This window comes from Sander vitreus, chromosome 20, assembly GCF_031162955.1.
Source record: "Sander vitreus isolate 19-12246 chromosome 20, sanVit1, whole genome shotgun sequence".
Classification (NCBI taxonomy): domain Eukaryota; kingdom Metazoa; phylum Chordata; class Actinopteri; order Perciformes; family Percidae; genus Sander; species Sander vitreus.
This window is the reverse complement of record NC_135874.1, coordinates 20,102,242-20,128,495: the sequence shown is the minus strand read 5'-3', so window position 1 is coordinate 20,128,495 and position 26,254 is coordinate 20,102,242. Positions and strand designations below refer to the sequence as shown.

The 26,254-nt window shown below is 40.1% G+C and overlaps 1 protein-coding gene across 1 annotated transcript; it reads right to left on the bottom strand.

The window, feature by feature from the left end:
• Nucleotides 1-2,421: 2,421 nt before the first annotated feature.
• Nucleotides 2,422-9,957, bottom strand: syf2 (SYF2 pre-mRNA-splicing factor). Its single transcript, XM_078277099.1, has 7 exons — nucleotides 9,886-9,957; nucleotides 9,445-9,549; nucleotides 9,059-9,184; nucleotides 7,130-7,247; nucleotides 5,151-5,241; nucleotides 4,461-4,559; nucleotides 2,422-2,868 (listed from the first exon to the last, which is right to left on the bottom strand). The coding sequence occupies exons 1-7, from the start codon at nucleotides 9,901-9,903 to the stop codon at nucleotides 2,703-2,705; spliced, it is 723 nt and encodes a 240-aa protein (XP_078133225.1). The 5' UTR covers nucleotides 9,904-9,957; the 3' UTR covers nucleotides 2,422-2,702.
• Between the last annotated feature and the right edge of the window lie 16,297 nt (nucleotides 9,958-26,254).

Here is a 26,254-nt window from a genome sequence, read left to right as displayed (position 1 = left end):
CTTGAAAATCAATATTTAATCGTGCACCCCTATTCCTTACTTAGGAATTACATACTAGAGTAAAGTAATGGTGTATTTGGACATTTTTCTAAAGGGTTTTATCCTACAGTCCAGCCCGAGTGTTTGTGTGGATTTAAGTTGGCTGCATTTTTTTTATGATGACCACACTGTCAGTATTATACATTTCAGAATTTGTCTGTGTGTCACTTTATTAGGAACGGGTAATGTTTCAGACTGATGATGTGGTAGCCTGGTTCCAGACCTCTGAATTGCCAACAACTCTGATTTGTTTGATTTAAATGAAAAATGAAGTGATACAAAATGGCAATTCAGTCTGAATATCAGCCTAGATGATGCAGTGGCTCTAAAGGTACACAAATAATACCAAAGTATGTATATAATGCTATGTGACAAGTCTTTTCAAAAACCCATGATACCTCGAACAATTCCACAGTAGGGCAAAAAAAGTTACCCGTTATCTGTAGTTCATTTTGCTCTCTGAATCAAATTGTACTTACGCCTTTTTAACGGAAGACATTTTGAAATGTCAGTTGGAAAACCACAGGTGTTTAATATTTGATGGCTGAATTCCATTTAGCTTTAGTGTCCTCCTGGTATAGTGCATAATTGTGCTTACTGAGGCACTTGAACAGAACAGAGCCCTCAATGTGAATGTGCTTTTCCTACAACCTCTGCTGTGAATAACCCCTGTAATGTATCATTAGTACTACCTATCGATCACAGGCAGTCACAGAATAATTTTTTGCCTGTGGGACTCTGATGGTGATTGACGTTTGGTGATCATCCATCTGCTTACACATGATTTGAACATGTTCTTTCTTGAGTAACTTGATATATATCCTGCTGTTGTGGCTGCTAAGTGACTGGTTCTTGGCACATGTTAAAATATACTAGTGTATTATTGCCAGAAGGTAACTTATCTATTGGGTAAGATAACTATAAAGTGAGTTTGATACACTTTAATGCTCCCAAGATTTCTAGGCTGATAATAACATACATGTCACAATCTGCCGATTATGTCTGAGTGCCAGACTGCGTGTCTCATGCTGTAAACTGACCTGTAATTCTGATTAATTACTTATTGAATTACTTAAATACATAACGCAGGGAGTAGGTACTGAGAACTTAATATGCATCAAAATCATTGATATGCACACACAGCATAGTAGTCTCTAGTTTGAAGCGGACAAAGCAGAGAAGAGCGACAAGGTTTGTTTTGTTATGGAGTCATCACATAATAGGTTTGGAAAAAAAGATTTGGTGCTTGCAGGCTTTTGTGTCTATGGAAAAAAAAATCACTTATTTATACAGTCATTTTCCTATGTTTACTAGGCTTAAAACATAACCATTTTGCTTTGCAGGAAACAGTTTTAACTGGCAGTTGGTCTTGGAATAATTAAAGGCGTCAGATTATCTGAGACACACAACAGTGAATTTATGCAGCGTTATTCCTTCTACGATTCCCAGCCAATGTCCTCAGGCTAATCGGATAAGACTACAAAAATATCACAATCATAAACCTGAACGTTTAATCCACACCCTCAAAGCTCTAGAGCAGAGTCAGATATCAAAGCCCTCCCTTACCCTTCATCGGTAAAACAAACAATTTGTGTCATGGCCTCTTCGCACACTATCCTTCGAATGCATACCATACATTTATTGTGAGTAGGGCTGCAACTAACGATTACTTTCATAGTCGATTAATCTGTTGATTATTTTCTCCATTAGTTATTTGGTCTATAAAATGGTGAAAAATGTGGATCAGTGTTTCCCAAAAGCCCAAGATGACGTCCTCAAATGTCTTGTTTTGTCCACAACTCAAAGATATTCACTTTACTGTCACAGAGGATTGAAGAAAACTAGAAAATATTCACATTTAAGAAGCTGGAATCAAAGAATTTTTACTTAGGTCTTAAAAAAATTACTCAAACCGACTAATCGATTATCAAAACAGTTGGCGATTAATTTAAGAGTTGACAACTAATGCAGCTCTAATTGTGAGGTTGATTGATTCAAGATTAGATATAACAGAATATCTAATGGTTTGATTCAATTCAATGCTGGTATGTCTACACACACCAATGACTGTCTACCCTGTAGAGGGTGCAATGCGCCTATTTTCACAGACAGTAGTTGGATGAATGGGAGGCTTGCATGGGAACCTGTTGTCTTATCTTTTCTCCAGTCACAAGGCTTTCCCTGCTTATGTCACAGCTTGGGGCAAGTAAGTTAGACTGAGATGTAGTTGATAATGAATAAATTGAATTGCTCAGTTGTTGGTCCTTTTTGTGCACCTCCACCAAAACATTCTTTTGGTTTGATACTAGTTTATTCTCACGCTTAAAAACATCTCTATCATGAGACCACATGCAAGTAAACCCACAGCAAAACAAACAAGTGTGCAAGATAACTGGAAGTGGTTTATTTAAAAAATAATAAAAAGGATAATAATGATAACAGTTGTTTTAACTTCTAATAATGTACAAAAGGTACACCACACAGCTAACAGATAACTCATTATCTTTCGGCTCAAAATAACCTTAGCATGGTATAAAAATGTCAAACTGCCTTACAATACAGAGTACATTTTAGCATTTCAATATATGTATTCTAGGTAAGAATATCCATCACAGAAATGACGAAGTAGTGAGCATGTCCACTGAGGTGACTGACTGGACCCACTAGACAGCTGTGCCTCTCTCCAAGTTTTGTTTGATCTCGGCTGTGTATTTGCCGTAGAAACGCTCCGCCTTCTTGTTGAACTTGGCATTCCTCTCGTTAATGTAGTCGATGTCTGCGTCGTCATTGTAGGCCCTGCGTCGGCTGTACTTGGCCCGCTTCTCTATCCTGACAATCGCAAATAAAAGCAGCTTAAGGGAGGATTTCATAAACCAGTATGGCCACTATCCATGGCATATCCAATAACAATAATTGGGTACAGGCAATTATTTGGGGGTGTGCATTTAAATTTGGCAAGGAGTGGTGATGGAAAACCAAACACACACATGCATACTCGAGGAAAATACTGTCAATTTGTGAGCTCCCAGTCTTGATTTACTGTGTCTTCAAAGCATTGTTGTGCGTCATACCCTGGCAACTGAATCCTTGTCTAATGCCCCACAGTCGCATCTCTAACACAAGCCACAGGCTGTCTCAAATATAGAACAGCTCAGGGTACGACCAGGGTAATCAAAGGTGAAAGGGACCCTGAAGAAGGCTCTGTGCCGCTACGCGTGGGTTGCTTCTCCCCATGTCTTTTACATTTTCTATTACGAAATGGCCAGTAAAATAAAGGCTTTTTAATAATTTTGAAGAAGAGTGCCTTGGATTTTCCTTTTTTTTTCTACACTTAATTGAATTCCCGACCCCAAAGAGCACCTTCAAACATTGGACTGAACTTCCTGAGCACCCTGGACTTTTGTTTTTCAAAAGGTGAAAGGGACTTCTGTAGCAAAGACAAAAACTTTAAGAACCAAAACTGTTTGAAGCTGCAGTCAGTTACATGTGAGGGACACCGAAGATAATGGTTTTAACCCTGTGTTCTGGCTTTACAGTGGCTTTCATAAAGATTTGGCAAGCCAGCTTACCAAAACACCAAGTATGGTATGGACCATTTGTTTGACATAAGGTCATGTACATAGTCTGCTATGGTCTGACCAGGGGCCTCATTTATAAAACAGTACGTAGGATCCATACTGTGTATATGTACGCACAAAAGCTGCAAATGGTGTGCGGCAAAAAAATAATCCAATTTATAAAACTGTGTGCACGTACACCTGCAGGCAATGAATGTTGATGCATAGAAATGAGCCTACTGATCAACTCTTCTTTACGGTGAGTCATGGCAACAACCGAGAGAAAGACCCAAAAAAGGATTTTTTGGGACAAAGAAATGGAAATGCTTGTGGGTGAGGTGGAGGGTAGAATTCACATATTGTTTGGTGGCCACGGCAGTGGGGTCACAAACTAAAGAAAATGCAGCACAGTCATGTTCACTGCAGCGATTTTACACACAAAAACCACATGAAAACTCAATTCATCAAGCGATGTTGATTAAATCAGCTTAGTTAGGGGTGGTTGAGGTAAAAAGGAATCATCCTAACATGGTACTCCAGGGCTGGGGAATGTGATGGAGAGAAAGCCCTGATGAAAATATTGAGCGGAATTTGATTTGAGATTTGTTAGTGTTTCCGTACGTTCTCCCCGTCAGGTTTGTTTTTATAGATTCCCCCAACTTTTGCGTGGGAAGTGGTGTATGCCATGTAAGCTTGTTACTTGTCACGGGCAGCAGCCACAGAGAGCAAAAACCAAAGAACGGGCCGTTAGTACCAAGGTTTATCTTAGTCGTTTGCCCAGTAAGTCAAGCTGATACTTAATGGGCAGGCTGAGAGTAAGAATGAAATGAAAGGGACTATGGTCTGTTTTTGAGTGTGACTTACTGTTTCTCAACATCTTCCACCATGCGGTCAATGCCCTCCTTTGATGGCACATGGGTGCCGTGGATCAGGCTATTAGAAGTGGGGTGGAAGTCAACACCACTGTGGAGCACCAGCAAAGGAATTAGAAATGCATAACCACAGATTATCACAATTCTAACAGACTTAAAACTGACTTTTCTATTCCATCATTGTGATATGGCCATCCCAATTAGAGAAGATAATGTGGCTTTCAGAGAAAAATGTGTTATGTGTATTCTTCACGGTTCAGCATGAACGTCAGTCCTTAAGGGTGAAAAACCTGCAGGCACTGAACTATTCCATCTTCGTGTACATGCATTGCATCCTAAAAGAACGTCAGAAGTGTGTCAATACTAACCCCAGGGCAAATGAAGGGGTACATAACTTTACATGAAAAATGCTTTGTGTACCATGTGATGGGGGAATTCTAAGATGATTAGGCCAAGAACATTGTTAAAATTTATTTTTCTTGACTAGAAATTTCACAGTTACGGACTTAATATCAGAAAGGGTTCTTATGTCATCATCGTTTTTATGGACCCGTTAGTGGGAATACACAAAAATCTAGTAATGCCACATTTCTTCACATGTTGAACTGTCTGGACAATGTATTAAAAGGCACAAATACAATATTGTCACAGCAAAAGCAGATGGGACAGAGGCTTAACTCACCATTCCTCTCTCTGCTTCTCATAGCTTTCCAAGTCTGGTCTGATTTGCTTAGTGAGCCTTTGGTACTGTCGGAATTGGGCCTCGGCATAACCTGCAGTCGTGTGAGACGGAGAGAAATAAAAACCGACTGACTTAGAATTACCGGAACAAACAGCAAGCAGACACGAGGATCAGCAACACAACCGGCGGCTGGTTAGGGAGGGTAAAGGGGCAACTCTCCTCCTCCCTTCGTCTCTTGAAGCCCCTCTGGTGACAATTTTCTCCCCAGAGGTTTTAATTCACAGGAGGTTTGGATGCAACAGATGGAAGCCATATTTAGGAGACACAGCACGTTTTTTTTCGCCAGTAGATTAAATTGGGAGCAGTTTGAGATGATTAACATCCCAAGGGGTTCTTACATGCAACCAGTACTGCTCTTTACACTGCTGCTGTATAGGATTTAGGTAGCAACATTACAGTGTGTGGTATAGAAGTGGAAAAACTAGAAAGAAAAAATAAACAAGTCACATGCCATGTCACAGCAGGACAGAATAGTAGACCAGAATCACAGTTTACCACTTGTTTCCTCATGAGTAAACTGCATTAAATGACTATTCACTAAATGAGTAGACTGAGGTTCTGTGGTGTCATGCCTAAAATAAAGCAGTTCAATCCAATCCCAATTTGCTTCCATGTTACTTTCTGACGAGACTATAAAATTAGAGTCAAAACAATCAGTAAGTGACAATCACTTCAGTGTGTTAAACAATGACTGCCAGCCTTGATCATATTAAGTGTGAAAGCAACAGAAATTCCCCGTTGATTGAAGAAATGTGTTAGTTCAGATTTCTTTAAAAAAAATAAAGCCAATCAAGACTGCAGTCTTTAGTCTGTACTTTGGGCTTCATTAATTCACACACCTAATTAATAAGTTGTTCAAGTGAATATGAGGTTGGTGTTGAGTAATCAAAAGATAGCATCCTTTGGGTTCCTCCTACCGATGGGGCTAGGTACAGAATTCAATACTTTATAGGCAGCGACCGAATTGCCTCCTTAGTATCAAAAAATGCCTTGTAATTCAATACCAAATTTCAATAGCTAAAAGAGTAAATCTAAATCAGCAACAGTGAGCCAATAAGCATGCAGCATGTTTCTACCAAGATCTAATAATGCTGCTGATTGGCTGTCTAATGTCACGAGTAGGAGCTAAGATCTGTGCCGTAATGTTGTAATTTCTTTTTGTTAAAATGGATTTTATAAAATTGGTTTCGAAAACAGTGTCGTTCAGGAACCGGTATCGAAGTCACGGTATTGGTCTCGGTACCGGTATCAAAAATGTTTGAACGATACCCAGCCCTACCTACCGACACAAGGTCGGTTGAAAAGCAAAAATAAAAAAAAAGAAGAGTTGCCGGAGGCTGTGTCATTATACCCCAAGCATGTGTGCATAAGGTACCAGTGAGACGTTAAATACAATCAAGGAAGTCCAGTCTTTATAACAGATTTGAGCGCTTAATGGCTCTTCAGATGCCAAAACACTGCACAACGAGGTGCAATACTCACAGAAAGGATTTTACAACGTTATCACCAACTATTTCTTTAAACCACCAGGAATGTTTGCTGGATGACGTTCAACAAAAGTTGAGCAAGGTTCCACTTTTTATGATTGACGACCCTTCGTTGTTTTACCAGAGCCCCGTGCGTTGGCACTCCTGCCACATCAACAGACTGGCTCCATTCTAATGAATGAGAGGGCTGCGTTTTCCCCAAATGGGCCAAGTCGGTCTGAACGCAGCCTTAGACCTTAGATAGATCATCTGTCATTCACCTGCCATTTTATATTTTGAAGATAAATTAATAAAATTACAAAAGCTGACCAGGCCGACTAACTGACATGAATTCTGAGTTATTTACTAATGACTTCACGTCATGTCTCATATACACTATAAAACAAGTGCAAACAGTCTATGTCTGTCTTCACGGGAGACCCTGCCACCAACCTGCAAATCCTGTGTCTGGGTTCTTCTTCTTTTTTTTCCTCTCCCACCGCTCTGCATCGTCAGCAGTGATTTCAAGCAGTTTCACTCTGTCATAGTCCTCCCCTTTGGCAGCACATTCCTGAAAAACAAACATTAATATCTGGTTATTACATGGCCAGGCCAATCACAGCATTCTTCATTGCCATAGAGTTCTGATCCGAAGACTCTGGCGGACTATTTTTAAATAAAATTAAACCATTTTAAAAGAATGAAATCATTTTAAGTCCTGTATCACTCTGTCTGGTTTTTAATAGCAATAATGACCGTCTCGCTCTACATTATCCCTTCCATATATGACTCTTTGATTTGATATTTCATAATGTAAACTGTTGAGTTTGTGGCAATACACTTTTATTTGCTCCCTTGGGGAAATTAATTTTGTCGTACACAATCTAGGCTCTGAGTATATGCATGCAAACGGCGATACAGGCACCTGAGAGCTGCGCATAAGGAAATCAGGCTTATAGCAGGAGTCAAACAAGTAGTGGTCCTCCAGCCATGTATTTAATTAAAGACAGAGTGAACTACATATTTTGCACAGTGATTAATGTGCTACCACAGCCCTTTGTCTTAGTCAGTGGAGTTTTACTAAATCATATTTTTTGGGGCATGTTTGGCCTTTATTTGACAGGACAGCTGAAGACAGGAAGAAGGGGCGGGGGGGAGAGAGAGAGAGAGAGAGAGAGAGAGACTGTCGGCTTCAAGTCACCGTACATTTTGACAATCTGGTCAGTGCCATCTTGTGAGGGATGCACTGAATGTTCGGCAACCAAAAAGTGAAAAGGCTGAATTAATTTGACTGAACAATTAGGTCTTTGATGACGCGATCAAATAGCAACCAGCGTAGAGTGAAAAGTGCGCACGCTTTATTAATGCAGCAAACATGTCGGCAGGGTGGAAGCACTGTCACGGTAAAAAAAAAAAAAAAAACGCCAATATTTAACGACTCCGATCCTAGGTAATTGTCTGCTCCATGCATCTCATGTCATCGATGAGAAGAGTGTTACACCTTTCCTGTTTCGGGGTCAGGAAGCAGCAGTATTAACAGATGAAGCCCCCCCCTGGCTTGAGAAGCTTGTTGTTTTATTGTTCACTGTTACTTCACTTTACATTGTCTTTGCTATCTCTTTTTCCTCTCGCTTTTCCCTCACACAGTCGCACCTGTACGCTAAGTTACTCTCACTCCCCGGCCGCTCCACACCCCCACTGACGTCACTCACTCAACGCACCCGACATTCTTGCTCTAAGTTACGTTACTCTCATAAGGAGGAGTTGACTTTCATGTGAGAAAGCAGAGAAGCTACTTTTCATAAAGAAGAACCTGCCACTTTTCCTGAAGAAGTAGTGTTTTGTCTAGGACGATTATTCATTTGTTGTGGGTCCATTCACTTGCACGCTTTTCAATCCACTTATTGTTGTAGGCGTACAAAGTAGGCTACATTACATTCTTTCTATGGGTCTAATAGGCTACTCAAGGGGGGGCTCAAAGATGGACAAATAAATTAAAAATATTTTACTAATTTATTTATTTTAAGTAATATTTTGCTTTCTTGGTATAATGTCTGCTGGAATATTTAAAAAAAGAATAAATATTTTTTAAATTGTAATTTTGTAACTGATTTTTCCTTTGAAAAGCAAGACAAACGGTAAAAAGCACATTTTGACTATTTCATTTTTGCAATGATGAAAAAGTTGGCAAAACAAAAAGGAAAAAAGGTGAAAAACCGCATTAGGTTATCCGGCCTATGGTCAAGTTTTTCGTTATATTCGGCTTCGGCCAAGAATTTTCATTTGGGTGCATCCCTACATCTTGTCATCATGCTGAATACAGTACCATAGGTTCAAGGTTCTTTATTACATAGAGTTTATGCATACTATGCTTATAAATACCTTTTTCTTTTCGTCTACAGCAAGCTCCCACTCAAGTCTGGCTTTCTTCGCCTCCCAGTTAGTCGGGAGTTTCAGTCTCTTGTCCTCCTCCACAACCTCCTGGTGATTGATCTTACGGGCTTCATTCTGCAGTGAAAAATAACAACACATGATGAAATGTTTTACAAGCAGCTGTATACAAGTGGGATATATCAGAAATAACCATCCACGCGTATATTGTCTTATTGCCTAAACACGATAATTTCTTGTTAAAAGGGTTTTTCACAGGCGTGAGTCAGTCCAGCTTGCCATCGCCACATAGCCAAATAGCTTAGAGGAACACTCGAAAATACGATCTTGTCTTCAGAACGTAAAGGGCTTTAATCAGGAAAAGGTAAACAACTTACCCGTTTGAAATGCAACTCTCGGAATTTCCGTAATCTCGCTTCCCTCTTCTGGGACGAAAGAGCTTCACTCGGTCCCTCTTCAGTGGCTGTAACGTTAGCTGACTCCTGAAAATAACGACAGTTAACGTTACTATTAGCTATGGACAATACACTATAGAACGAGATGTTTAATGACAAAGCGTAGTTTATTTCACACAAGACAGCTTAAAATATTGAGCAGAAATAGTCTGGGACGAGCTGACGTTGATTAGCCATCGCAAACACTGGTTAACGTTAGCTTAGCACAACAACACGATATTGTAAACAACAAGAGTGGACCAGAAACACAGTCTCCGCCGGCAAAATGAATCATCGCTGTCCCAGGAATTATATTAATCGACAATATTTTTGCCACAAAACCAAATAAATTGGGTAATTTGACATTAAAATGAAGCTACTAACCTCACTACATGACGCCATTGTTGCACTAATGTTACGGTTAGGAAGAAGAAGACAGGAAGTGTGACGTTCATACCGGATACTACGAAGAAAATAAACGTTTTACAAAAAAAAAACGTTTTACATTTTATTATTTTGTCAGAACATATTTTTAATACAGAAAGGTCAAATGTGTGGGAGGGCTCCATTTCTTCCTCTAAGATGAGGGATTAATTTGAAGCAGTTTTCTGCAAGAGGATTGAAATTTAGTTTTTCTCTGTTCTTTCAATTTCAGAAATAGAATTTAAATTTTCATTCATTTGTGTCATATTTTACCTTATATATATAAAATAAAATTTTTAATGTATTTTATTTTATATAAAAATATATACGTAAATATTGTATTCAACCTTGAACTAAGCAAAAGGAAAAATAAAGGTCAGAAGCTTAAAGCGTAACTCTCGCCAAAATGCAACCTAGGGTCTTTTTGTGAATGTACCCGAGTCAAACTTTCGTTTAAAAGCATATTTAGGACGGATGCGTCACTTTTAAGATTTACCGTTTTCTCATTTTTCGGTCAAATGGCCTTTTGAATGGGAGTGCTAGGGGCACTTTTATGCTTGCCTCAAAATAGCTATTTTTAAAACACTAAGGGACTGTTCGTTATTTATTTAAGGGGCCACCGGAGGAGTTTTGGGACCTTTAGTCAAAAAAAGACATGACCCTCCCCTTGCCAGTAAAACATTTCTATGACCCTCCAAAACAATTTGGATAAAAGGCATGACCCTCCCCCAGCAACTCATCAATACCTTCTGTACTGGTTTGCACTTGGCAAATATACATATTCCCATTGTTTTTTAACAGCCAAAACATATGTGACTAAACCTCTGCATTCTCATCTGACACATCCCACTCCTCTGTTATGGTGTGGTGGCCATTTCAGGAGATTTACTCACTAACATTGTTGTGGAAACACAATAAGCATGGAAACTAAATGCACACTTCCTGCATTACTTCAAATACTAAGTTACTCCTCTAGTAAACTAGTATTCACTTTTTTTACTAAAGCAGTATATGATCAGAATCAGATGTATTACCTACCACCATTTAGTTGTTTTGTGTTATTTAAGATATTTATAAAATATCTGATCATGTCAGACGTAATTATTCCACTCATTTTTTAAACAATGCAATTATCCGTTTCAGCCACCAGGGGGCAGCTCCCCCTGCCCCACAGCAACCTCATGGGTCAGACCCATCTGGTAGCGAAGGAGGGCCGAGACTAAGAGCTACATGGAAACATATGCACCAGACAAGTCACTTTGAAATGTTGCTGTTTCTAGAATACAAAAATTGGGTGACCCCCCCCTCTGGACTGAAAAATGTTGGATGACCCTCCCCTCAGCAAAGAATAAAAAGACATGACCCGCCCCTATTTTCCTCCGGTGGTCCATTCCATAAATACCGAACAGACCCTAAGAAGGCTCGACACAACATGAAACTTTGCTCGAAGTGCTACACATGAACGCAAGCATTGAGAACATTGTTTGTGTACACAGAGTTTACTAAAAAGAAAGGTTTTGAGCAACTCACCAAAGCCCGTCTACGGAAAGCCGTTCCACTCCCTATTCAGCCCCATTGTACCGAATTTGGTTGCAGTTCCACCAGAGTTCCACTGGGGGTGATCGCGGTCCAGTGCTAAATGAATGGGACTCTACGGAGCTAGATGGCTAAATTTGTCTCTTTCGCCTGATTGTCGTTGAGAAATCTCAGATTTGATTGTAGCTTTTGCAAGTTCAACATGGATTATAGGTCAAAAGTTGAATGAACGAGTACTTGTGTCCTTTCGATTTCTTACAGGTTGAGTCGTTGTTGCCCATAACACGCTAGCATTCTGCTAATGAATGCTGATTGGTCAGTGAAGGACTGATTACGATCGGAGATCCCGCTTGACGGCATCCAAAGCAGAACCAGAATGTCAGAGTTAATATTTCGGCGTGGTCTTTAAAACATTAGCAAACCTCTTTCTAGCACGTGTATTAACAGGGAGAGGCTAACCTGTCAGCTGTGTTGTCGATGCTTCGAGAGAACAAAGGAAGCGACTCAGAGCTTGCAGTAAAGCAGTATCTCTGGCCGTATATGTGTATGACGTCATTTACATTTTAAAAGGCTTTTTAGAACAAAAAAGCCACTTTAAAAAAATCTAACACCCAGCAGTGTGTATTTTCTTAGCCTCCCCTTTCGAATGCAACATTCAAATTACTAGACAAAAAATTATATCCTGAGAAAAGTGGATTTTGAGGGGTATAGCTCCATAGAGTCCCATTCATTCTGCACTGGCCTGTGAGCGCCCCCTATATGGAACTCTGGTGGAACTGCAACCAGTTCAGAAGCCGGAAGTAACGAGAGAGTGGAACTTCTTCCCTTATTAGAAATTCTTTGAACTCACGTTAGCAGTTGTTGTTTACTCTGTCCGCCATTTTCCCAGTCCAAAATAGGCGATCTCCGAATGTGAATGAACGGACTCCATAGGAGGAAATGTCATTCTTATATGAGGCTCCTTTTTCAACTACAAGGTCAATATTGTGTTTCACTAACGACAAAACAACAAATTATCCGTGCATTTATATGGAACTAAGCTTTTGGAGCTTTTCATCTTTACTCTCCTCCCTTGACTATTTTTGACTGCCTCGATAGAAGGCAAAACCTTTCTTTTTAGTAAACTCTGTGTACACAAACAATGTTCTCAATGCTTGAATTCATGTGTAGAGACACTGGTGATACTTCGAGCAAAGTTTCATGTTGTGTTGAGCCTTCTTAGTGTTTTAAAAATAGCTATTTTGAGGCAAGCATAAAAGTGCCCCTAGCACTCCCATTCAAAAGGCCATTTGACCGAAAAATGAGAAAACGGTAAATCTTAAAAGTGACGCATCCGTCCTAAATATGCTTTTAAACGAAAGTTTGACTCGGGTACATTCACAAAAAGACCCTAGGTTGCATTTTGGCGAGAGTTACGCTTTAAGCTTCTGACCTTTATTTTTCCTTTTGCTTAGTTCAAGGTTGACATTTTATGTTTTACTCAAAGTAAGGTGCAAGAGACAGCTCTATTGGCTCAAGTAGAAGTAACATTACATAAAAAGGGGCTTAATGACAAGGAAGCCCCACATGCAAATTATATGAGGATAGATTACAATTTGAAATATGTGTCAGCTTTTTCAGAGGTCTAACCTAATCATTTTTACATTTACAAAAGAACTTGGGGCACCTCCTATAACAATATCAAGGAGGCCAACAGTGGAGTGTCTACATGAGTCTATCACAAAAATGAAATTTCCTGGTATATGCACATGGCCTGTGGTCACAATGGACTTTTTTGAAAACAATTCTGTCTTGTGAAGGATGCTTTTTACATCGTTCTTCTCTAAAAGAGCTGGAGGCTTTCCCTTGTTGAACAGATGGCATTTTGTAATTTATTACAACTCCTGTTAATGTTCTTATCTGATCAAACATTCAAGGAATAGACATAATAATAATAGCTTGCATTGTTTTAGTGCCTTTCAAGGAAACCCAAGAAAACCCTTTACTTGAAAAAAAAAAAAAAAACATAACAACATAACAACAGAAAAATAGAATAGGACAGGAGCTCATGTTTAGAAAGTATTATCAGGAATTATTTGAAAACTAGAAACCCTATAGCAGTTTAGTGTCATCAGACTCATAAAATGTCAAACCTGTTAGATTACAAGAAACTGTAATTATTTGCTGCAATGTAATGATCTTTTTTTTATCATGGCACCATGGCAAAAGTAATTGCCAGGCATCTTGTATTTTACAGGAATGTCTTTGTGTATAATTTTAAACCATGCCATCTTGCTTTCTTTTGAAGTTTAAATTCATAGCAAAATACTGCTCGACTAATGGAAACTGGCATGACGCACACAGACAGCAGTTATGAATATGACTGGAGGTTATACAGTAAGAGGCATGAAAGGTCAAGCATAAAGTCATCAGTGTGTGCCACACAGAGAGTCTGTTCAGACTCCCCTAAACTCAATTGTTATGGTTGTTTTTGCTGCAGAGAAGTGGAATCTCATATGTATTAGCAAAGCATGACATTTTTACGATTCTATAATTCTATGATTCTATGATCAGAAGATGAAAGTAAACTCTTTCAAGAGCATTTGAGCATGTTTGACTTGCCAAAATGGATGTGCTCCCTGTTTGATTGCAATATACTAATAGAGCTCTTTTGGAGGATGTAATTAAGTGGAGTTTATAGTCTTAGATTAAAGCATCCTCTAGATCACAGGCAATGTTAATGGAGTGATGCATTTTCACTGGAAACCAGATGGGAGCACATCACAACAGAACAAAACATCATTGGCTACAGTAATAGGCAGGGCTCGACTATTGCCATGCAAAAGAGAAAACATCTTCATAATAAATGACTCTCAAATGAAGAGTAACAGTAAAGTAACAGGGAAAAAAGAGGAAGAAGCAAATGAGCATTTCCTCTGTATTTAATTCAAATTTACAATGGCAGTGTGCAGATCAGATCAAAACAACAGGAATAGAGGTGTGTACAGTATATGACTTTTAAATTTCCAGACATCAATACAACATGAGCGTGAGAGTTTACAGCATGTCTTATGGGTTCTTTGTCTTCAAAAGCTGTTAGTCTTTTTGTTACTGTCATCCACACATCCTTTACAGTTCTCAAGTATTCTCATATGGTAACTAAACTGCCCTCAGGGTGCATTCACTCACTCACTCACTGCCCTGTTTTGCCTGGACAAAGTTAGCAAGAACCAATATGTAGTAACAATTGTAACTTCACGTTTAATGTTGAGGTCATGTATAAACCCAAGGTACAGTATAGTAGCTTGGCAACAGTTAATGGGGATTCAAATAATTAAACTGTGTTTGGGGACCTGCTACACAGAATATATATTTTAGTCGACATTAATCAGTCGGGAAAAAATGAAATATTTGCACAATACAGGAGCATCCGTATTTACAGTATGTGTGAACATTACTGTAAGTTTAGGTACATATTATGACAACAAAGGAGTCTTTCTGTTCATTCCTGTGCCAGAGCTTCATATGTTACAGTAGAGATTGGTTTAATCTAAATTTAATTGACTTTGTGACAGGCAATGTGAGGATCTACGCAACGCTGTCATTGCCATTTAAGGGATACTAAACTTTAGTGCAGTACGACATGGATCTCACATGTGTTGGGGCCACCCAAAAATGCTGAACAGCCACTCCTCGATATTAACTTTTCCAGTCAGGCAAATCAGGCCTGAAATAGAGTAACATTATATCGGCAAATAAATTGCACTTTAGGGGCACATTCATAAATACATAGCAGACCTCATGGTCCTTCATAACCATTAATCAAACTGGACATGATATTAGTTCAGTTTCCTACATGCTGTAAATGAGATACTATGTTTTTTGTGCACACAGACACACATTTAACTGGCACTGTTATCTTGCTCTTAATAAAAGTTTCTCTAGATAGCACATGGGGGGCAGGGCCTCTTGCTGTGCAAGCAGCTGCTTGACATCTGGAACCTAATATAAACATCATGGCCAATAAAATCATTCCATTTCCTTAATTACTATTCCTGTCATTTCCGCACTAAATGAAAAGTTATTAATTCAGTGCCAACACAAACATACTTCTCCAATACGAGGAGCTACTCCTGAAGCGTCGCCACCCTGACTACAGGCCGCTGTCACTGGACTGGAACCACAAGCTCCTGCCTCGCTCTGCCAGTGTGTGTTTGTGTGAATGTGTAAACGTGAGCGTGTGTGTGTGTGTGTATGTGTGTGTGTGTGTGTGTGTGTATGTGTGTATAGGGAACAGAGGCCAAGGCGCTGCAGACATGTATGGAACACAAGATGGCGTCTTGTTTTCCATCTCATCCACATGTTCCCACTGGTGCCAGTATAATCATGACAGGCACAACCCGTCCTGTTTCATCTCTCTCCTTCCTCCTCCCCTCCACACTCATGCTCTTGTTTTTTTTTGCTGCTTCTCTGTGTGTTCAACACATGCCCTGCCATCTTTTGCTCCATTTGTACTACTCTTTCCATACATCTATTCTCTCCCTTGTTTTTTTTTCTCTGCCATACCTACCAATGTGAACCCGTTCATGAGACTGTGTTGATCTAGTCCATGTTGAATAGCAGGCTTGTGACATAAAGGGTGATGATAAGACACATTAAGATAGCATCTGTCTGCAATGTTGCCAAATTACTTACTGCAGCTATACATGTGCGATAAATTGCAATCTTTCTCAGGGTCAATTTGTCATCAAGCTACTTTTCAGATGAAACAATCCTCCCACTTTCCTTCATTACCAGCTGTCCATTTTAGTCCAAATGCTTCCGATTGATTTGCTGGTGCTGGTGCTGTTAGACATATCCGAAGGGCATGGATGAATGCCGTGAACATAGAGCTATTTGGACGTTAGTCGCCGAACACCAAAAGCATTTTTGTGTCAACACAAATGCCAGTGTATGTGTCCAAGATAGTAGATCTTGACTCACCAAATACTATCTTCCCCTCTAGGCAAAATAACGCTAATATCATGTAGATCATGAGGTATATGATTTGTCACGGTACTAGCTGCTCTGATTCCGCCGTTCACAGGCCAAGAGAGGAAGAGGATTTGGTGAGCGACACATATACTTACACAAAAGACGCATGTATGCACTCAAATACCACCAGTTTTGTAGTCAATGCTTTTGCTCCACCACACACAATTAAAGTCCCAATTAAAGGCCATTATGGGTTTTCCACTAGCAGCAACCACAGGGAGAGCGCTCCACGGCTCCTACATTGCGGGCAAACAGATGTCTCTTGTGTTGTCATCCAAAGGAACTCAGACTGATCCACAAACTTAATGATCATAATTACTGATCAAAATTAAAGTGCAACAACAACATAAACTCATAGGATGCAATAAAAAAAGTTTGAATGATTCCTGTAATATGACCCAAGTGGGACTATCAGAGGGAAGTGCTTGTGAGATGTTCATCCTGAGGTATAGTATAAAAAGTATATTGAAGTGATGAAGCCACTTTCTCAGACAGCCCATTAAACTCCCATTTACCACAAGAGGGAGGCATTTCCCTTATATTTTACCAGAAATGACAGTCCCATTAAATCTGAGTGAGGATATTAAATAAAAAGGGTTAGGGTTATGCAATTGTGTCTCTGTATCCCACAATCACCAATAGATATGAGTTCTCACCACAGATCAAAGCACTGGGCTCCATATCTGCTGTGAAGCATCCCTTCACCACCACACACAAGTTCAACATGAGTGTCTTCCCTTGAGCGGAGCCCAAAAAGAATCATGGGTTTCCGCTTCTGAGTTCCCATCCTCTTACCCAGTGACCTTAATGAGAGAGTAAAGTTCTCACTTGGCCAAACAATACGCTGTTGTAGAGGGCTGCGATAAGTCAACAGCCTCTGGACATGCAGCTGTGTAGGCGAACAGTCCTCTCTATCTGTCCCCGGCCTGAGACGCAAAATCAGTTGCCAGATCAAATAACCTCACACAAACGTGCATGTGGGAGCGCACGCACGCACGCACACACACACACACACACACACACACACACACACACACACACACACACACACACACACACACACACACACACAGAATCCCATTCCCACCCAATTTTGTGAGAACTACCAATCTGTTTAGTGCGAAAACGGCAGTGGCACCTTTCATCTTGAGTTTAAGGCAATGAATCTAATTCCAAATCTAATGATGATCAAACCAGTGCCAAATAACTAAAAACAGTATCAACAACAAAGCCACCACTGTGAACGTTTGAGTGATAAATGTGCTCTTTCTTCATGGTCAGTATGGTTTATTCTGTTAAGTCTTTAGGGCTTAAAGAGGTCTTTTATATTCATGAACAAACTCAACTTATTTTGTGAAGCAGAACATTTTAATAAAGTCATTCTCAAGGTGGAGAGTATTTTCCTCTGGGAATAATGTCAAAATAGAATTTGCAATGTGAGAAAATAGTGGTACTTTGATACAGATAAGTCTTAGAATTTGTATTTTATTTTATTTTTTTTACAGATTTTGCAACCATAACATCTTAAATTGAAAGTTATATTTGACATTAGAAACAGAAAACAGTTGGGACAAAAAAACCTTACCATTTAGTAGCTGTTTCTGAGCGTTCGATAACACAGTTATTACTGTATATATATATTAATAAAGTGCATATATAAAGTGCTCTGAAAGATCATCAGATATCAAAAGCTCCAGAAGTTACTAAATTCACCTTGTGTGAACATTTTGATACATACACTAACACTGGTTTACAGGTGTTTTAAAAACAAATGTTATTTGGTTAAAAGGCAGGCTCACAATCTGCAGGAAGAAGAAGCCAGAGGAGGCAAATGATCCTGGAGGACCAAGGTCACCTACATTTTTAACCAATATCATTCCCTCCAATGGAATCGCTGCTATCAATGGATTAGTAAATCTGCGCAGTGTTTTCGTGTAGAGCTCAACTTTGGTGAACACTACACACTATAATATCACGCATAGGATAATATTACACAGCCTACTACTTAAACTTGAAATATGGGACTCATCGATGATTATTAATGGAGGTGTAAAAAAAATAATTTATCCAAACAAGACTTTGGACTTGCATTGGCAGGCATTATTGTCACACCGAGCGTTTTCCTTCATTATTAGAAGAGACAGACAAAGCCACGTCCAGATTTTGCTGAAAGGTTCAAATGAATATCCTCTTGGGTTAACATCAAAGGAATCCTGTTCTCGCTTACCAAAAATAGCCTATGTGGTCATAACTTTCATACACTCCTTGTGAGACGTTTGATCCTTTTAAAGTAAAATGAAAACACGTTCCTCCGTTCTTTTCTCATTGGGTCAAAGATGCTATGTATTTCTTTAAGCTAGAAAACATTAAATGCACACCCAAAAGGTCCTCTCAAACCTTTGCATGTCTTTGTAGCCGGGGGATGAGTAGGTGAATTGAAGTCAAATATACACTTTTTGTATCCTTTACTCTTGTGGGATAAAAAAAATTATAAATACATGTACAACATTAATTTCCTCTTTTGAATCACTGATTACAAGCACTAATAATTATGAGGGGATTTATCTTAGGAACTTATTAAATTATATAAATAAGGAAATGTAATATGAAGTAAATATTTCTACTATTTTTATAGGTTTTGCCTGATGAAGGTCTAGTACTGAAACGTTGCCAGGTATTACATTTATCTCTGCAAGTTAGACAATGTGCAGGAGTTTCTTTGCTACTATTTTTATTTTGAAAATGCGTGCCACTTTTTAGTATTTTTGTTCTTTAACTTAAACTTTTGTTCTTTCACTTAAAACATGATTATGGCATGCAACAAAGGTCTCTATGGACATTTCGGCTATGTTGTATGTACTATTAAGTCATTGGAGCACCCTATTTGTATACTTTGAATGTTTATTAGTTTGTCTTATTTAATGTCTCATAGCTACTTAAATGTGGCCAGATTTCTTCTGTATGTTCTCTTATCTGTTCTTTAAAGATTTACTGTAAGATGTTGTCTTGTGTTGCATTATGTTCTTGGTTAATATAAAAAAAAACTAACTGTGTGTCAATCACTGCTTATGCACATGCATTCATTCTGCCTTGTGGAGGGAGGGGCTTAGGAGACCGTTTTGGGCTTTAGCAGAAAGGGGGGGAGGGACTGAGAAGTTGTCGATGTTCACAGTTTTTGGCTAAGTCCTGGATCTTCGCAATCCTACAGACAGCACCTTTAAACAGTGGGGCTGATTGTTGATGTGGAAGCACGGAATGTGAGGAAACTCAACAGTGACGTCTGGTGGGCAGGTGAGGAATGGCAGGTCTGAGAAACAGGAGAGCTTAGCACACAGAAGAGATGAATCAGAACAAGAGGCAGAAGAGGAAAGAGAAGGAGGACAGAGCCATGGCATGCAACCACAACCATGACAACCAAATACAATAAATGACAAAAGCAATTGCTGTTGTTTGAATAGGTTGTTCTAAAGTGTAAAAAATTTCCAGTGTGGTATTGGCACTATTTGGTCCATCAAGTTATAACGGGTCTGTGGGTGACTCGCAGTCATTAAAACCAGACGCACACGTGGGAGCGCTGAACAGGACAGGGAAAACAGTGACGGATATTCCAGAGTCAATGAACTGTCTCAGCCAGACAATCTGCAGGGATGTAGGGTTATGTGTGTGAATGAATGAGGTGTTTTCCCTAATGCGGGCTATAATCTGACCCTCTTGGGAGGGAGGAGCAGGCGGAGTGCTGTGGAAAATGTTCAGTGTGAATTCAGACTGAAGTTCCATTTCTAAATCTAGTACATGCAAGAGGAAAATAGAATTGATGTCAACCAAGAACAAAAACACAAAACATAGGAATGTAGAGAAAGAGAGGAATATTTGCAGGAATGGAGGGGAAGAAAAGGAAAAAAAAAAAAGGGAGAGCATTAGGCAGAACAAGCTTGAGCCATGTGTAAACAGAGTATATAGAAACCAGATATGGCCGATCCTAAAGGTAATATACAGAGAGAATGCGTTTAGCAGAGTCCATTAAAGCCAAAAGCCTCTGAGGGAACGCTTCTAGCCAGACACGGGACTCTGATGGAGGTAGCCAAGACACTCTAACTCCAGGTTAGCCTCTCAGTCTGAGTAATGGACCAGGGTGTTTTCAGTCTCCCATGGCCCCTTGCGAGCCCCACCGAGCCCCTATGATGAAGTTAGAGAAGCAGCAGGCAGTGTTACAGCAGAGAGAGAGAATGAGCCATGCCCGTCTCCTGTTGCTGTTGAATGTAATTTCAGATCGAATTGCAGCGGAAGCACAACTGACAGAAGAGAAATCTATCGAATTCAGCTCAGACATCACAATAATATTGAGTCTTGTTTATAAACACACATTCAGGATGCTTCAGAAGTATCATTCGTTCGAAAGCCCCAATGCTGAGCGTGGGTCTTCAGTGTCGTGAGAGCAAACCCTAAAAGAAGTGGTTTGAAATGGGGCCATTTGATACGGCTGCTGATCAATTGTTAGTTAATTATTTGGATTTCCACTGTAGCATCACAATACAATTTGTTGTTTAATGTATGATACACAATTTCTGTTCTACACAGAGATGTTCACAAGTCATTTTTTGGAAGTCCAAGTCAAGTCTCAAGTCTTTTGCCATGAGTCCAAGTCAAGTCTCAAGTCTCTGGCCATCTGATCTGTCCCTAACACTGTATTGTTAAATCTTATGAATTCAAAGTATGTCCTGTAGCTACCATCCATACAGTACAGTATCAAAATCAGTTGTGGGATTACTTTATGGGGTCTATTTAACACATCCCTCTAGCCCTCTGACCTGGTGAAATATTAACCTAAAGCTGTCACATCATATGGATACAACTATAAAGATACAATGTGCCTGTTCCCAGCATTAGCACAACACTTTGCGATGGTTAGCTTGTTACCTGTGGTGATATATGCTAAATGTAATATCTCTTTCACTCAAAAAAATGTCTAATGTCGAAGTGGAAATCAAGAGAAAAGTGGCAGCGCCACACCAGTTACAGAACAAATGCATCTCAGTGTCAGTCCAAATTACGCACAATAACCAGTTTGAACTCAATGATCTAATGCAATTTATTTATTTATTTATTTTCACAGTTAGTTAGTATGCTCAATGAAACTGAGTCCAGCGCGAGAGAGACCCGACTCAGAGGAGGAGAGGTTAGTGAGGCCAGCGTCTCCACGGCAGGTGACAGCGCGCACGGATCCGCTGCGCCACGCATGGATGAAATAATGAATTAGTAAATAGGACTACAGTAACAGAAATATGTGCAGAATTAAGACAGTCAAGACGGCCCAGTGTTTGGTGGACCGGGTACATCACATGAGTTTGCCCATCCGGCACAGCGTTTGTTCCTGGAGAGATGGATCCGTGCGTCCCGCCTCCTGTGCGCCATGGATGTGTGAGCCTCAGCAACTACTAACTATAAAGATACAATGTGCCTGTTCCCAGCATTAGCACAAAACTTTGCGATTCTTAGCTTGGTACCTGTGACGATATATGCTAAATGTAACGTTTCACTTTCTTAGCGTGTGAGTGACTGACCTATCTGGGTGCGTTTTGAGATGCCTGATGAAGTTCAACGTTGTTGATCCGGCATCATTTATCTTGGTGCCAAACACCTTGCATGTAGCTGTTGGCTTACTGCCTCTGTTTACCAAGTTATTGAAAGCAAAACTAATGACAAAAGGCACAACTCCGGGAGGACTTGGTGTCGCCATCGGCAATGTATTTTTATGTGTGAGTGTGCACACATAAGGCATAACGCATGCGTTACGTTGCACATTATGGCAAAGGGCAGGGGACATGAGGCTCATCATATGTTTCCCCAACGTATATGCGCCAATAAAAGAAAATAGAAATACATGAATAAATTTAGATTTAAAAAGCAATAATTGCATGAAAACAGGTTGTTGACGAGTCTCGAAGCTCGAGTCTGAAGTCTTTTGGGTCGAGTCGCAAGTCAAGTCTGAAGTCAGATGTTTGTGCACTTAAGTGCGACTCGAGTCCGAGTCTCAGACTCCAGTCCACATCTCTGGTTCTACAACATGTAATATTGAAATGTATCAAGCGGTGCTGAGATTCTGTAGCACAGTGGTGCTTTGAGCTTAACATTAATGTCAGCATGTTAAAGGTCCAATGACATGCTGCTTTTTGGATGCTTTTATATAGACCTTAGTGGTCCCCTAATACTGTATCCGAAGTCTCTTTTATATAGGCCTTAGTGGTCCCCTAATACTGTATCCGAAGTCTCTTTTATATAGGCCTTAGTGGTCCCCTAATACTGTATCCGAAGTCTCTTTTATATAGGCCTTAGTGGTCCCCTAATACTGTATCTGAAGTCTCTTTTATATAGACCTTAGTGGTCCCCTAATACTGTATCTGAAGTCTCTTTTATATAGGCCTTAGTGGTCCCCTAATACTGTATCTGAAGTCTCTTTTATATAGACCTTAGTGGTCCCCCTAATACTGTATCTGAAGTCTCTTTTATATAGGCCTTAGTGGTCCCCTAATACTGTATCTGAAGTCTCTTTTATATAGACCTTAGTGGTCCCCTAATACTGTATCTGAAGTCTCTTTTATATAGGCCTTAGTGGTCCCCTAATACTGTATCTGAAGTCTCTTTCCCGAAATTCAGCCTTGGTGCAGAATTACAGCTACTAGAGCCAGTCCCAATTTATGTTATTAATGTTAAAAAACCTCATAAAGTGACATTTTCATACCATGGGACCTTTAACATGCTCCTATTGACAATGTTAACATGATATTTAGCAGTTATATTGTTTAATATGTTCACCATTTTGTTTGGCATGTTAGCATGCTTACTTTTGCTTATTAACACTAAACACAATTCAGCTGAGGCTGATATAAATATCATAGGTTTATGCCTAAATACTTGCAAAACAAAAGTAAAAGCAGTATTGGACAAAGTACAATTTTGACCTGATGATAGCACTAGATGAAAAGTTAAGGTATTACCAAAGATAGTACAATTCATCCTGAGGGGAGCATGACACGTGTGTAAAGAATTTCATGGCAATCCATCACCAAAGTCATTAGGATTCATCTTAATGAAGTAATGTGGAAGATGTTATGGCAAGTTGTCTGGACTAAAGTGGTGGCCCGATGGACTGATATTGCCATCTCTAGACCCATGCTGCTAGTTGGACTAAAAACAAGATCAATTAACCTTCACCTGACAAACAAGACTTTCTCGTCATTCATTGCATCCCCATGTCTTTTCCTCTGCGGTTAACCAAATCTTGGCTCATTTCTCCAGTGCGACGCCATCGCTATTATAATGCCATCATCCCTGCCTGCCAAGCCATAGAGAATGATGTCACTTCCACCCTTGGTCATGGTGGTTTGGCATTGGCCACTGGTGCATGTGACAATTTGTGCCCTACTACGAAGCCCTAAAGCTTCCATTTTGGCAACCAGCCATGAAATCCACACCCTCACCCAGTTTCACAGCAAGACACGCAGTGATGCAGCTGAATGTTTTCATTCACTAGAGAGCTTTTGAATATGCCCTTATTTTTTACTTGTGCTCCCTTTAATACTTCCATGTTAAATATCCACCATCTCCCCCCCTCCTCTTTTTTTCCCTGTCACGCTGTACATGGTCTCCACTCCTGTCATTTACCCCATGGCTTTGTAGTCGTGTTGCGAGGCGGAAAGGAGCTGGGCAGGGCCAGTTGCAGGCCCAGCGGTGGCTGATGTATGTCTCCTGGAGAGGAAACACAGCACAGGCGATGAGAGAATGTGGAAATGTACGCACGGCACAATGCCCGCTGGGCCCGGCCCACTCTGCACTGTGTTTAGAGGCAGCCTTTCTTCTAGTGCCAGGTGGGCGGGGGATGAAAGAGGGCATTGGGAGGCTGGTGGGTGGACACAGGCCTGGGATCAAACAACAGAGAGGCAGTGAAGGGTGGTGGTGCTAGTGGGGGTTGTGTGATGAGTGTGAGGAGTGGTTAATTGACTGGATGGTTTTAATTCATATGTGATTAATTACTGCACAAATCGTCCATGCATTTTACTTCAGCTATTTCTCTCCCCTGTTTATGAGGCTTCCCCATCTCTGGTTTTGGAATATTACTGAGGCTATTAATGTTAACATTAAAATGTGCATTTCATTTCCTTTGCTGATACCATTCAAAATGACACACAACATTAAACTGAAAATAGATCCTGCGCTGCTTAGGCTCAGTAAAAGATTTGAAAAGCCCTTGTTAATGTGAAGTATTTATAGTTTGTCATGTTTAAAATTGCTACTCCATGTGTACTAGCAAAGCATATTCTATGAAATATACTTCATTCATCATGACCAATGTGTAATTTGCTAGTCAACAGCGTCCAAACTCTGATTCTGCATACTGTATTTGTGGTTGGGAATTTCACATACATACTTGCAATGTGACTAAAAGCGGGGGCAGATGCATTTGTTGTCCCCGTATAGCATCCCATTATCCCAGCCTTCCAGCTCAGGCGTGTGGGTTCCCCAGCCCAGAAATGGTGGTGAAGATGGGACCAACCACCACTCACAGGCTCCGGCCGGATGGGGGGGGAGGATGACACTTGTCATTTGGAGGTTTGGGTCTGATTGCTTCCACTCGTGAGGGACTTAACTGTCCCCACTGGGAATGCGGTCCTTTTTACACCCACGTCTCAGGACACAAAGACGGAGAGCGAGGTGTAAAAATACAAAAATAAGTAAGTACAGCCATGAAGAGTAAAGCTGACAGTGCAAAACAAGGTCACTAAGCCAAGCATGAACAAAATATGCCTATCTATAAAAAGAGACATAGATTATATTGTGGGAATGGGTTATGACAGTGACTGGGTACTCATTATGGTGGGGAGGAATTCAGCTTTTTTACATACTCAACTAATACAAATAAATCAGTTTTGTCAGTTCAAAGATACCTACAATTTTTTAATTATAGTTGAGGTCAAAGATGAAGCTGTGGCACAATTTTAGCCAGAATTTTTTTATGCCATTCAAACATTAACGCAGTTTTAGATAAACAATGTATCACACTGCTATATGTATGTGAAAGGGGTCACTCATAATAATGAACTTATAGATAATTATCACCCAACTCGGCAGTTTCTCTCAACTACTCAGAACTTCGTAGCATCTCTCAGCTCACTGTTTTGGTTCAGTATCAACGCTGTCATCGTTTCCAGAGAAAAAGTGCAAATAACCGACTGTACCCTACCTGCCCAGTACCAAACGGCAGACAGACAAAGTTAGCGACTAGCTTATGGACATAGTGGAGCATTTAGTTAAATAGGCAGATACGGGCGCCTGGGTAGCTCACCTGGTAGAGCAGGCGCCCGTACATAGAGGTGTACTCATCCACGCAGCAGACTCCACCCTGCAGCACTTTGCTGAATGTCGCCCCCCGCCGACATTTCATGTCTTCAGCCGTCCTATGTAAATAAAGGCCAAAAAAAAACAAGCAGATATATTTGGGTTGGTGTAGACCAAAAACAGAGCTAAAAGGAGAGTGACAATTGGACTTACATTTCCATTAACACTCCTAATGTTGCTTTGTATATCCTGGATGTATAAAAAGGCAACTGTTTGCTAACATATCAACTTAAAAGGTAATAATGTGACAAGGTGGTGTTCACAGATTGTTTCTGTTGCCCTCAAAAGTTAGTCACTGCAGGTTTAAAATGTGCACATTCCAAAAATGTCAGCGTCTGTCAGTGATCGAAACCAGACATTGTTTAGGGGATTTCTGACTATACCTCTG